This window comes from Ceratotherium simum, chromosome 1, assembly GCF_057802395.1.
Source record: "Ceratotherium simum simum isolate JZ-2026a chromosome 1, ASM5780239v1, whole genome shotgun sequence".
Classification (NCBI taxonomy): Eukaryota; Metazoa; Chordata; class Mammalia; order Perissodactyla; family Rhinocerotidae; genus Ceratotherium; species Ceratotherium simum.
Window position 1 is genome coordinate 88,004,939 of NC_141900.1, and position 14,874 is coordinate 88,019,812.

General features: G+C 48.3%; 1 protein-coding gene across 1 annotated transcript in view; it reads right to left on the minus strand.

The window, feature by feature from the left end:
- Positions 1-14,874, minus strand: part of PLXNA4 (plexin A4) — a 367,932-nt gene that overhangs the window by 96,818 nt on the left and 256,240 nt on the right. The window contains exons 4-5 of the mRNA XM_014787750.2: positions 12,859-12,959; positions 251-374 (exon numbers count right to left, since the gene is read on the minus strand). Coding sequence (XP_014643236.1) covers positions 251-374; positions 12,859-12,959 — 225 coding nt within the window. The remainder of the gene's footprint in view (positions 1-250; positions 375-12,858; positions 12,960-14,874) is intronic.

A 14,874-nucleotide genomic window follows, 5' to 3' on the forward strand; every position in this document is an offset into this window, starting at 1 on the left:
TTTTGGTCTTTTTTGGTATCACAGTTTTCTCTCTTTCCACCCCTTATGTATAGAGACCCTTCCCCAGTATTCTTGTGCATGTCCTCCTCTTCCATCCCCAGGGACACATTCTTTAACCCCTCATCCTGCTCTAGAACTGCTTGGCTGGCCAGGTTTGGCCCAGCCCTCTTGAGGGGCATTGGGCTGCGGCCCTTTCAGGTGGTGAGAGGACTCTTCCCATGGCCCTGGACCACAGTCCCACTGCCCTTACCAGAACATTGTACTGAGAAACGGAGATGTTGCTGGGATGCACAGTCAGCCGGACACACTGCTTCATCTCGGAGGCAAACCTGCGGGGCTCTTTGGACCGCTCACAGCGCTCCTTCCGGGTGCACCTGGGAATGACAGACTGATGAGGGACTCAGGAGAAGGCCATCTGGTCCACTGAGGAGCCGATGCAGGGGTCAGGCACTGCCAGCAGCTCCCAGGATTTGTCCAAACTCAACGCGCCCACGACTGACCTTCTTGCTTCCTTCGTCCAGCATGGTCCTCCCCCCATCACGCCCAAAGTTGAAAAAGATGGAAATTCCAATCACCAGTTGCTGAATGCAGAAACTTGAGTGTCATTCTAAAGTCCCCCAAACTCCTCCACGCTCACATAAAGAGTTGCAAAGTCCTGTCTATTCCACCTCCCTACTCATCCTCAACCCTCGTCGCTCTCTCCCCTTAGGCAAACTGATCTGTGTTCATTCCAAATATATATCACACTCTTTCAGACTTCCCTGCCTCTGCACATGGCAGTCCTTCTGTCTGGACTGCCCTCTCCTCTCGTTTCTCCCATCCAACTTCCACCTGTCCTTCCAGACACGGTTCAACTATTTCACATGCACCTCTAATCCCGTCCCCTCCCTGTCAATGCATCCCCACCCCAGGCAGAGTTAAGAGCACTTCAGAGTTTCCTACAGTCTGGAACTTCTTAGATTATATGACAATGATTGGGCTAAGTGCAGCCCTTGCCTACCAAGTGTGAGCTTAAACCATGCCTGGCTTATTTTGGAATCCCCTGTAGACCTCACATCCAGCAGACAGAAGAGCAATGCAGGTGGGTGGGGGGGAGGGAAGGAAGGATCAAATGAGCAGAGTGTAGTGGTTCAAAGCTGGATGTGGAGCCGGTCCGCCTTGGATTAGAATCCCCGCTCCATGGCACAGGTAACTGCTACCAAAGATCTGCTACTACTGCTTAGTGTCCCGTGTTGTTCAAAGAGTTCTGTGTCACCGGTGGACCACATCCAGGGTGACCTGGGATCTTACAGTCTTAACTGACGGGGGCTTATGAAAGATGCTCATAACAATCATGGCCCTCACCCAAATGCACCCGTCACACATAGGGGAAGGTGCTTCAGCTCTCCGCTGGGGCCGAGGCTGTCCCTGCTCTTCAGTGGGAGCTCATGGCAGGGAGGTCCCCGACGTTCTGGGAATGGTATTTAATCCAAGCCAGATAAGCCTTGTGAATGTGGAGCTTCACTGTGTGGCCATGATCTGGAAACTCTGGACTACTGATTCTGCTGTGGGGTGAGGGAAAGCATGTCCTCAGAGGGACAAGTTGAGTTAAGATGGGACTGCAGGGATGGAGTGGCTGATCTCATTCGGTTAAAGAGAGTAGACTCTGCAGAGGAAGGACGATGTCAGGGGCTGTTGCAGGACAGGAGGGAGCACTGGGCAAGGAGTTTAGTAGGAAATGGAACAGTCAGGGATGTGGAACCCATATGGGGAGGGGGAGACTGAGGAGAGGACGTCTGTCTCAAGACCCAGACAAGTGAGGTGTGGGGCAAAAGATGAGGGAAGAGAGGTGCCTAGACATCCTGAGCTGCTCTTGGGGTGACTCTCCCACACAGAGGAAAGCTGTGGGGGTCTCTCCTCGTAGCCACAGGGAAAGAAGACACCTTTGGCCTCAGTGAGAGGAATGGCCTGCCAGTGGAGAGTCTGAGAGAATTTAGCAAATGAAGGAGAAATCACTGAAGGTGTGGACTAAAGAAAGAAACAGAAGATACAGGGACAAAAAGGATGACCTTAGAGTAGACTGGACGTGTAATGCAAAAGTAAAAACAATTCTGCATAATACAATCATGGCTACTGGTCACTGAGTTCTTATTAGGCACAGTGATAAGGGGCTTATAGTTTATGACACTTAAATCCTTCAACAACGATGTGAGGTGGGGACCATTTTAAATCCCACCTTTAGATGAGGAACCACAGAGAGGGTGGTAAGTCACCTACCCAAGGTCACCGGTAATCAGAAACAGCCAGCATTTGAACACAGATGAACTCTGGATGTCCACTGTTAACCATGGTGCTCTACCTCCCCGAAGATTCTAGACTGAGAAGCAGCGGACAGACCCCCTTGCTGCAGACTAAACCCATTTTCCTTGCCTTCTTAATGTTCCCTTCAAGTGTTTAGGGCAATTAAAAAAATTCCCTTCAACCTTCTTCTCTAGGCTAATCGCTATTTTTGCCTGCCACTGGAAGCACTTTGAATATTATTGTGACTCATGAATTCTCCAGGAAACTTCTAGGATTTCCATCCTAAGAATGAAAGGTCAGAGAGGAGTGCAGTCATCTCTCTGGCACTCCCTGGCTGCTCTAGCAGACCCAGTGCAACCAGGGCATCTGCCCAAAAGTCTCGGAAGTTAATTTACCAGGCGAGTTCTTCTGCGAGGACTTCATTACCTCCAGCCATTAAGCTAATGTTATGGGCTTTTCCAGGGTGTCTGCAATGACATCACTATTAATAGTGTTGTTACTCCTATTAACAGCAGACCCAGAGAGCTGGTATGGGCTTAAATTATTCACTGCCTCCCCAACTTTGAAGTTCCTATTTCCAAGAGCAATTAGTAGGTCTGAAAAATGTCTTTGATTAAATTATGAAGAGAGAAAAATGAAGCTACTTTCAGGGCAAACATCACCTGGAGTTACCAAATAGAGATCCAGATAGAAATGAGAGGACTCCATCTCTCTTCCAGCAGGTACAAAGGAGCTTGCTTGGGGGATTTCAAGACAAGTTCTACCTGCATGGTTTGCTGCTCCCAAAGTTCATGTGGCTGCATCCTGCCAAGGCTCCTGAGAGCCCCAATCTAACTACTCATCATCTCCCCTCAAATTTAGGTCTTACCGGGGAAACCCCCTATAGCTTACAATTTTATTATTAACAATTTTTTTTCCTTTTTTCTCCCCAAAGCCCCAGTAGATAGATGTATGTCATAGTTGTACATCCTTCTAGTTGCTGTATATGGGATGCTGCCTCAGCATGGCTTGATGAGCGGCGCATAGGTCCGCATCCAGGATCCAAGCTGGCAAACCCTGGGCCACTGAAGTGGAGCACACGAACTTAACCACTACGCCACTGGGCCAGCCCCTATAGCTTACAATTTTAAACATCCCATCTAACCAAGTAATCTTGGGCAAATTACTTAATCTCTTGGTGCCTCACTTTTCTCATCTGTAAAATGGGGACAAAATAGTATTTACCTAAAGGGTTATTATGAGGATTAAAAGATTATGCAAGCAAAGCACTTAGAACAGGGCATAGCTCATACATAATAAGCTCTCAATAAATGTTAGCTGGTATTACTGCCCCATCCCTTCTCTGCCTTCCTCATCCAACCCCTCCAGGCTGCAGCTGATGCAGAAGCACAGGGCCTCTCCCAGATTGGCCCATGGGGAAAATCGAAGACAAAAAGACAGGGGTGGCCCCAGCAGTGTTCCTCTAAATGAGGGATGGGGAGCCCCAGAGGCGAGAGGGAGGAAAGAGGGAAAGAGTGGGTTGTGGCTCTGCTTTCTTACTAGCTGTGAAAGGGTATTGAGAATTCAATTCTCTCAATGGAAAGTCAAGTTTAAGGTCAGTGTCGAGGATGATTTGACATTTCTACTATCCCTCAGGACCCATGAGGGCGGAGGCTGCACATGTCCAAAAGCACAGACAATTGACCTTAGATGTGATAGGATAATTGAGGGGAAGAATGAATTCCTTCCGAGTTCTTACAAGGTCTGTCAGGGTAATGGCCTTCTGCTCTTCTAGGACTGTGATTTCTCATTAGCCCAGACAAGAGCTAGGAAATGGGCAAAGGGTTAATTCATGACTCTTGGAGGAAGCGGGGGAGGAAGGAGGCTGGTGCTCTTAGACATTTCCTTCAACACTGGCTCCAGGTACTTCTTACTGCATTTCCTGCAATTCCACTGTGCAATTCCCCCCGGAAGTGGAGGAAGATCCTGCTTCACCCATTTGCCAGGCAGGACTTAAAAAGTGTCATAAGGACTCAAAAAGTACATGCTATATGACTTTGAGTTTTCCGACATTCATCCGTGCCACCACTATTGTCACCCCACCCCAAACACAGACCTGTAGATGGCTAGCAGGAAGCAGGCACCAAGAAGACACCCCAGGCCCCCAAATTGGAGTCTGGCCCAGTCAACCTCTCTTACCTCCCTCCCTCATTCCACTTTCTCTGCAGTTCAGCCCTCCAGCCCCAGTTCAGAGGTGCTAAAAGCCCTTAGGGACAAAGGCCCTGGCCCCTGGAGGGGTTATTATTCAAGCCAGTGGTTCCAATGAGATTATCCTCTCTAATGAAGCAGCTACCTCCGCCCTCCCCTCAGCCTGAACTTTCACTGCTGGAGAATTCCCAGCCAAGTGGAAAATTAGAATGGAGAGGAAGGGAGAAAGGAAGGGGGTAAGGCAGAGGGAAAGAGGTGGTGATTAAGTTCTCTAGAAATTAATTCCGAAATACAGTGATAGAAATATTAACTCCCAGTGCTGCCAGCTGGGCAAGCAAATTTCATTTTGGAAATGCGGCTATCTGTGAGTCCGGCCTAGGCAAGCCTCCAAGCTGTTGTGGGCGGCGGGGGATCATTGTTGGTCCATCTCCCCAGGCCCTCTGGCATGGGTCCACCAGACTTGGATGGCAGAACTTGCTCCTTGCTTCTTCCCACAGGTAACCCCCAATCTTTAACATTTCACATTGGCCATGGCCTATGTATTAAGTGCACCATTTGGGGAATCTGTGTTCAGAACATGAGGAGGTTGGAAAAAAAATGGGGTGGGGGTGGGACTTTCCAAGTGAACCTTATAGAAAAGTTAAGATGACTTCGAACCATCTCAAGTAGGAGATCATGGGGGACTTTTTGGTCATTTTCTCCACATCTGGGAACCTAACGAGGGAAGAGACTGGGTTTTCTAATATCATTATCCTTGCCTTCTTCAGGAATGCCCACAGAAACGGGCAGGCGCATCTGTGCAGCTTGGAGGAAGGTGGACTAGCTAGTAAAGGGAACCTTTCCAGGCAGATGGGTGTGTAAGAGGTTTCTTATACGAAGAATGTGTGGACCAAGTGAGTCCTTTCAGTGTTATGATTCTAGGTTCCAGTGACTGACACCATGGTCTCAACCTAAGTATTAAAGTTGTTCTTGGGTAAACCCCAAGACAGGAAGACCCTGATTACACTACAATTTTCCCTTTGACACCCGCTGCTGGCAACTGAACTCACCACCCCATTATTATCTCTAAAGTTCCAAAGCCAACCTGAGCAGCAGATGTTGGATTCACCATGCCTCCTGGGCCTCACTCAATGGGTGAGGTCACTGAAGCAGGAGGAGGGCATAGGACTTAACAGGAACCAGCAGGTGTAGGAGTCCAGGGGAGGCCAAAGAATCCCTCTGGGCTTGTGTAGTAACCAAGTGATGCTGTCCCACCACCATGGTGGGCTCTGCCCTGGGTCCCAGGTTGGATTCTTGCCTGGGCTTCCCTTCACCCCCTACCCAAATGAACGATCTATTGAACACAAACCTCAGGTGGTAGTCAAAGGGACCTGGAGTGGTTCCTTCCTTCTGAGAAATTACATTTAGCAATTGCCAGAAGAGAAGGTGAAGTGGGGCTGTCTCTCTTCTCTCTGCCAGTAGGTAGTGCTGTTCAGACGGTTGATTTCTACTAAGGCTGAGAAGAGGTTAGCAAAGAAGAGGAGGAGGGAAGAGCAGTGGAGAGAGAGAGGACAACAGAAGAAGCAGGGAGGAGGAGGAGAAAGCAAAGTCTCATCCTAGCAGGTGGATCCATTCTCTTCATAATCCAGTTGGTAACAAGAAAGATGCTGTCTATCACCTGAGACACATTCAACAATTACTCTGATTGATTCTGATCAGTTTTCACACTATACTTTGTCCAACAGCCTGGAGCCTTCGTGTCCATTAATGTCACCAGGCCAGCAGGCTTGCTGTAGGGAAGCACTCTGCTCTGTGCAAGCTGGGCCACTCAACCCCATGTGGCCCAGGGTGGCACGACTGGGCAGAGTATGTGAATGCTGGTACATGGATGTGCATGTCTGAACTTCAAGCCTCAGAGGTAGCCCAGCTCCTCAGGCTGTCCCCAGGGAGCCAAGTCGTTAGACTGGGAGGGACATTCAGAGCTCGCATAGACCACAGGGTTTTCCTAATTCGTATGAGAAGATGGCACTGTTGACTTACCATCCTTGGGTCATGAATGCATGTGTTATACGTAATGTACGTGGAGAGGTCAGTGGGTAAGAGAGGAAAAGCAAGTTTCCTTAACTCATACCATGTATCTGCTGATCCATGGAGAGAAAAATTCGAATACACTAGTATCTACTCTAGGACTGTCTCCTCTGGGCCAGATGCTGATAACTTTTTGGCAAAGAGTCAAGGAAAACCCCAGCATAGACTGCAAAGAGTGTGCTGGGCAGAGATGGATCCTAACAATTCCTCAGGATTGTGTAGACATTGTGCAAACAGCCTGAGGAGAGATCATTGACTTTGTAGGTTAGTATTAAGTAGCCCTTGGATACAGGTTAAAAAAATAAATAAAAATAAAACCAGGCTATGGGATATGCTAAGAAGCAGCAAGGACGGACTTGCATTTTAGAATCAGTTTGTGCTTCATTAAGGGGACGCTTAGCCATGGCTCTGGGATAAACTGTTCTCTGTACCATCCCAGGTAGCCAGTAGGCAGCCACATATACGGCCACTGAAGACTGCCTAAATGCATGGGTGGTTGGAGTTGCCCACGGCAGGAAGACTTTCCAGTGGTGGGTTTGTCTCAGCCACCCAGCCACAGTTGTCCAGTCCCGGGGAGGACAGGAAGGGGAACGGGACCATGGAAGAGCCCTGGGGTCTGACCCCAGCCTGTGCTTACACAGTCATTGAAATCAGGGCTACCTCTAGGTACGCAGCACCTGCTGTGTTCCAGGTCCCCTGAGGGGGCTTCATACACATCCTTTCCTTTCATTTTCACAGTGTGGCTGTAAGATGGCTCTTCTATCACCATTTTATAGCTGGGGAAACTGAACCCAAACTGGGTCTGTCACAGAGAGTTCTTGGTTTGAACCCACCCCTTCTGCTCTGGGTAACATCTTTCCTTGCCTTTCACTCTCTGCATCTTGGCAGAAACTATATAAAGAAGAAAAGAAGTGAATCCTGAACAGTAACATGTGCCAACCCATCCAGGGGAGGGCATTATTCCAACAGAAGAAATCTACAAAGAGGTGGGGTCACCAGGGGGCAGGGGGTGAGGGAGAGACCTTATAAAAGCTGATCTGATCTCTCCCCTGTCAATATCTTGGGTTACATGAGCCTCCCAGGAATGACGTGATGACACTTCTGAAGAAAGTTAATGTCTGGGCCAATCGATGTGGCTGGATCTGCCGCGGGATCCCGTTACCTGCTGAGACTGACACAGGCTTCTGGGCCTGACGGGGAAGATGGAGAGGGGCCTGGGGACCTGCCAAGCCTGGTGGCTGGAGGGAATGTTCCAGGCCCAGGACAGGTGAAGGCAGGCTGGGATATAGGCTTTCTTTACCTTCACCCAAGTCAGAACAGGTAGGCTCAGGCCAAGGTGAATACCCTGGGTACAAATGCGCAAGATTCATGGACAAATAAATGCCCAGGTTGTTGAAGCTGTCATTGCCATTAGAAACCAGCAGGCCTGTGGGCTGGGGCCAGGGGCTGTAGGAGAGGCCACGGGGCTGACCTTCCACTCTTCTGGGTTGGCAGGACAGGGCTTCAGGACAACTGAGGGTGAGTCACAGAGAGAGGGTTTCAGTTACACGAGCATTTCTTAAGCTTGTTCGGTCTGCAACACACCTGTGCCCTTGCTGGTACAAATGGCCCTTTCAGCCACCTGAGCCACCTGTTTGTAGGGGCTCTGCCCTCGAACTGTACATGCTCTCGCTCTCTCTCCCCTCCTGTTCCTCTGTCTCTGTCTCTCTCCCTCTCTCTCTCTCTCTCACAAACACACACACACACACACACACACACACAGCTTCTGCTACCCTCTTCCCACAAAGTTCCCACCTTTTTACTCCCAATGACCATTGGAAAAGTTGGCAAAAGTGACAGAGACAACAGACGCATCTTGACACTCTAAGGAACCCTCTTCCTGATGCTCTTTTGCCCTGTTTTCCTGGAGTCAGGCTGCGGGGCCCTGCAGTAGTTGGCACAGGGTCCTGCTCGTGGTGTGGGCCTAACGAATGTGCTGATTCTAACACAGACTGCAACCCCACCCCATCCCTGCACCAGAGGCCTGGCTCCCAAGAAGCTTCAGGGCAGACAGTCTAACGTAGTCCCCCTGTATCACCCAAGCCTAGCATGGTGTCTGGCACAGAGGAGCAGGCTGGTGTGGAAGATCCACGGACAAGTCTGTGTTTATGGGCACAGCACTCACTCAAAGCAATAAAATCTTCTGCACTTTTCACCACACTCCCTTCCTAGCAAACTGAAGCATCCCAAAGTAAGCATCTGCGGGCTCCCCCTGGTCCTCCTCCACCTCCTGCACCGACTCTGCCTGCCCAGCCTTCTCCTTTCCCTCCTGCTTGGCGCACGTCCTCATGCATCTCTCCCAGACATGAACGTCCAGCTGGTATTTGTTTAGAATGAAATGGAGGGCGTATCAGGAGAGGCGATGCCTGAACTTAAGCCACCAGGGAAGAAAGGCCCACTGGGAAGAATGAGAAGGAATGTGAAAGAACGTTCTGGATGAAGGAAATGTTGTAGATCTTGATGGGGTGTGGATTACCTGAGTGTTTGCATTTGCCAAAACTTTTCAAACTGTACACTTAGGATCTTTGCATCTCACTCTATACAAATTAACCACTACATCCTGATTACAAGCATCTTAGAAGATCCAGGGATCTACTTTTCTTTACCGGCCATGTGGGCTGGTTTTCCTTGGTCACTGACTCTGGGAGGGAGGGGAGAGGGATTTACTGAGCATCATGGTGGGCAGGCAGCCTCGGCCTAGAGTTGCTCATGAGCTGAATCCTCCCAGGGGAGCTGGGCTTTACCAGCTACATCAGCACAGCCCCCAGCACTGGGGTCTGCACACAACCAGGAGGCTCAAGGTTACGGAGAACCACACCTTGACCCGGTGGAGCACCTTGGACTTCTATAACATCCTTTATTGCCTAATTGTATGCTCACATCATCGCTGTGAGTAGGTATTGTGCTCCCTCTTTATAAACGTGGATGCCGAGTTTCTGATGCAGAGTTACAGTTGATCCTCGTTATTTTGGACTCCATATTTGTCAATTCACCTACTTGCTAACGTTTATTTATAATCCCCAAATCGATACTGGTAGCCCTTTCACAGTCACTCCCGGACATGAACAGAGTGGTGAAAAGTTTGAGCGACCACACGCACACATTCCCAACAGGTGTCTCACAAGGCAACGGCATTCTGCCTTCTTGTTTCAGCTTTTGCTATAAACAAGTGTCCTTTTCGTGGTCTATTTAGTGTCATGTTTTTCACATTTTTGTGGAGTTTCACTGTTTAAAATGGCCCTCAAGTATTGTGCTGTCTAGTGCTCCTAAGTGCGAGAAGGCTGTAATGTGCCTGATAAAGGAAATGCGTGTGTTAGGTAAGCTTCCTTCAGGCATGAGTTATAGTGCTGTTGGCCGTGAGTTCAACATCAATGAAACAATATATGTTAAACACGGTGTCTTTAAACAGAAGCACATATAAAACACGGTTATGTATTGGTTGATTGACAAAAATGTTGTGACCAGAGGCTCATAGGAACCTAGCTCTGTATTTCTCCTAGGGGGAATGGTTCACTGATTTAGTGTTCACGGTGACTTTACAGAACAGAACTACCATGAATGATGAGAACTGACTATACTTGTCCAAAGCCCTGCAGCACGTTTGCACAAAGTGAGGACTAGATTCCACTGATTTCCATGTCAGTCGTCCTTCCAAAGTCCCTCATGGCTTTCTCATGCCAGCTCCCACTGTGGCGTTTTGGGCGAGGATGGGTAGCCAGCAACAGCGGTGGCTCAGTGCTGAGTAGCAGACATAGAGAAAGCACCGCACAGCCCCTGCTTTCTGAGAGCCCATGCTTAATAAGGGCTGTACTGACAAAACACACATGAATAAGATGTGCAAACTTCAGAGTAAGACAGGAGGCCAGGTTAACAGAGGTGAGAGGAATCCAGCAGGAGCATCCACCACTCAGAGGAAGGCAGTCTGAGGCTAGGATACCCATGGCAAGGGAAGGATGCAATTAAAGTAGAGCCATCTGGAAAATCAATGGGGTTAACCAAAGTCTTAAGGGGCAGTGCCCCCACGAGCTCTCAGTCTTTCCCCAACTGAGTCAAGATCTCAGGTGAGACTCTACTTTACATTTCACTGCACTCCATAGTTCACAGTGCCCTTTCACCCACATGATCTCACTTGATTCTCCAACGACTCAGTGAGGTGGGCAAGACAGGCATGACCATCTCCAATTCCCAGATGAGGAGCTGGGATGCTGCCCCAGGTTGCTGCACAGCTGGGGCATGTGGAATTTGGACTTGGTGGCAGATGCCCAAAGTTCATGTCCATTGCTGTTTTTTTTAAGCCATGCTGAGAGTAGAGCTGCTGGCTTCCCAGTGTAGGCTGATGGCCTCCTTCACGAACTGTCCAGACTTCACCTTGGCCCCAGTCCACCCACTTGACAGGAGGCAAGTATTATGTTACTGAAGGGGAAATTGAGGCTACGCAGGAAGTGTCTCTGGTACTTCCTCCTCTCACTCTTGTTTAACTCAGCTCTGGGGATGGGATTTGCGGGTATTTGTAGCCCCTCTGCTGCCTTCTCAGAACCTGGGGGCCCCTGTTCCTCACAGGGCTCAGTGTTATGTGGGGCTGGCTGGCATCAGCAGGCAAGATCAAAGCTGCCACAGAGACCTGCCCTTGACTCCCACAGGCATAGACTGTGAGAGAAGGGCTAGCTTTTCTGATTGCCCTTGAATGATCCCAGGTGCGAGAGCCCCATGCCAGGAGCAGCTGAGCCATCCTCGGCTAAGCGGAAAGCCAGCTGGCCTCCAGGCCCCCAAGGAAGCAATGGGTCTGGAGCACAGTCCCTTTCTGAGAGGCCTCACTGTGTGGGACAAAGAAAACAACTTCCCTTCTGCCTTGCAAAGTATCATCTAGGCAACTCTTCTGGTTGACAAGAGCTGAATTCTGAATGCAGTCTCTTCCATCCTCTTTTATGCCGGCCACTCTTAGGCTCCACTGCTCTCTGTTACAACATACACCTTTGTGCACACTCCTGCACCAAGCTTCTGATCATCTCTGAGTTACATGTATTTTAGTAACAGTCAGGTCAACGGTTCTCAGTTTTTTCCCCACCGTAACATTCCTGAGGGATTTCAGACCTTTCCTTAAAGAACTCAAGGACTCATTTTGCCTGGGTCTGTCACCCAGAGTAGGGAGGGTGCCTGTGCTCTTGGAGAGGATGTATTCGAATTTAGGAGGGTGTTTCTAACTTTCAGAGGCACTCCTGGGGTGGGGTGGGAGTCAAGATCCCGCCCCCACCTTCTTATAGTTGAAAATGACTGGTAATGTCTTTGGCCACTTACAATTCAGGCTCTTAGTAGGAAGACTAAAGTACTTCTCTTTAATTTATAACACTTTTGTCCAAGTCACAGAGAGAGGGTCAAGTTGCAAGTGTTGACTAGAAGCCAGAGCTCCAGCAACAATAGCTTGACTGGGACCACATTCCATTAGAGTGGGGCCCAACTATTGTTTGCTTCTCCAGTCAGTGATGCCAGGGGTCTTTGGATTCCCCAAGAAAGGCCTTCGGCGCTCCCCACATGTCTGGGCTTGTTGTCTGTACCTTGTACCCCATTCCTCAGATCATTTACCAGGCTACGATTTGCCTCCACTGTATACCATTGCCTTCCTCCCACTTCTAGAGGATAACATGGAGCCAGCACAAGAGAGGCACATAGGGAGAGTGCCCAGCACTCAGGACAGGGATGCATTGGTCCAGTGACCCCAGGCACAGGGTGCTCTGACAGCCAGATGAGTGTTATGATAGAAGAGAGAGGGTTCCTGGGTGCTACACACTTGAACTGTACACCTCAAGTACCAGAAGATTCTAGGGCAATATCGAAGAGTCTGTTAAGTGGATGTTGAATCACTAAATGGACAGTACATATCTCGCACATGCTTTAGTGGCCCATGTGAGCCTCCAGAAAAAAGCCCAATACCTTTTTCCTGTGTTTCAGTCCTGGAATGTCAGTTTACAGTCAAGTCACGATCAGAAATGTCCAGGAATCTCCCTCCAGCCCTCCATTGTGTAATTATTCAGTGTGATTCTGTATCCTGACGCATCATCCAATGCTGAGAGTTCCCATATATCTTACGGGAATTTGGCAATTTCCAGTGAAGTCAGAACAAAAGAAGGGAGATGAAATTTGCAAATGTTATAAGGAAGAAAGAATAAGAAAAAACAGGGCGAGAAGAGAGATCAAAGGGAAGGAAAGCAGTGATAGAGAAAAAGACGAGAAGGAAGAGAATTACCAGGGGAAGAGGGAGGCAGGAGGAAGCTGCCCAGCGGTACTCACATGTTGTGGAGCACACACCAGCCACAGTGGGGATCGCCCGAGCCAAGGCACTCGCTGCAGCTCCGATACTGACCACAGGACTCCACAGGGACTCTGGTGAGCTAGGACAGGATGACAAGAGAGAGAGCGGTCAAGATTTTGCAGAACACCCAGTAGTTCACCAGAAAGACCTCTTCTTTCAGGGGTATCACCTAAAACAGCATAGCAGCATGATGGCACCTTGAAGCCCAGACCCGAAAGGGACCTTGAGTGATCATATGTGAGCAGGGGCCCACATAAGCATCCAGAGGAAACAACCACCTGTTATTTTCTTGGAACTGTCTGGGAATAGACTCCATAGAGTCCATATTAAATTATTATAAATGATATTTATATAATGTACATTAAAATTTTCCCACCACTAAAACCCAAAAATAAGTCTACAAACATCCAATTCATCACATACTTGTTTCTTATCGATCTGATAAACTCAAAAGTTTATTCTTTCTCCATGCTTGTTTCTCTTTTGCCATAAAGTGTTTCGCCTTCTTCCCAGTCCTTCGCCTTCAAGTTCTGCCACTTTTGTGGTTCCAGAGAGCCTTTAACCCAAGAACAAGACCCTTCTTTTTCTCTTTCCGTGTCTCTTAACAAGGTGCGATCGTCTCACTTTGTGGTCGTTACTTGCCCACTCGCTCTTTCTCGTAACGTTGGCCAACTGGCTCTCAACGTTTTCACTCTGGTGCTTTCAAACAGCAGCTGTTGCTATTTCTCCTCCTACCCATACCCTTTTCATGACGAGGAGCTTCCTCTCCAACCCCAAACTTTATATTCGCTTTCACCAGCCGCTTGTTAATGTAAAATGTTCCACATGACATTTCTGCTTAGCCCAAATGCTTCCATTTCCTGCGTGCTCCTAAAGGTCTTTTCCATTTCTTTGTTCTCCAATGTAGCTTTGCTCTGATGTCTTTACACGACTTCTCAGGGCCCGAAAGGTAAGAGGTACTTAATAACAATACACAGGATCAAATGGAATTTTAATTTTCTTTCTATAGCCTTGGTCTTTATTCTCCATTTTTGCCAGTTTCTTCTTTACAAAAAGTGTTTTTTTTTTTTTTTTTGAAAATCATTCTTTTCCATTTGGGATACTTTTTTATCTCAATGGAAGACTTCTTACTTCATCTTTTCAGCTCAAGCTAAGAGAATTTGATGTGGTCGTCCTCTTTAATTTCTCACCATCAGACAACAGGCCTGGAGAAGTATAAACCACGCTGACCTGACTGAGCCTCTGTGCTTCATGAGCAAACTCAGAGGCTGTTTTCTCTGTTGCTTCCTCTGGCATCTGCCTCCGTAAAATGGTGTACCACTTGGCAGGGGCTACTTGTAACTCACGCACAGGCGAACTGGCACCAGCGCCTACTCAATTAGTCTCGAAACTCTCTTTTGGAATTAATTCATAATTAATTCCAAATCCCACATGATCTCTTTTCCCTTTCCACTTTAATTTTTCTTATTCCCTTTATATTTCTTTTTTTGTTTTCTCAAATGTACAGTGAGCGTTCTTGACCACACTGCATTTTCCCTTCTCCCAAGTTATCTTTCAGCTTCCTGCTCCCGTTCCCACAGCCTTGCCCTTGGCGGCCCCTTCTCCACATTCTCAGAGGTCTTTTTGCATATTTGGAATTTTATCTTTCCTTTTATTACCGCTCAGGTAATCAGCACAAGCCTTGCCCTAGCTCTGCCTACCTACAACCTTCCTATTTTCCTAATTAATCCTGACAATCAGTTTCTTACAAATTACCCCGCTGACTCTACACGCAGCCAGGAACTTACCCTCTCCCTGTGGCCTCTTTATTTCCTTTCCCCACCCCTCAAATGGGAATAGACATGCTGGTCATGTAATCACATAAATAGTGGTTCCCTACCCCAAGTACCTGGACTCCTAGGAATCCACGAGTGTTACTAAGGTCCACAGCTATTTTCAATATTTCCAAAAACCTAATGGAAATTGGATCGTTGCTGTTTTCTGTCTGTATGCGT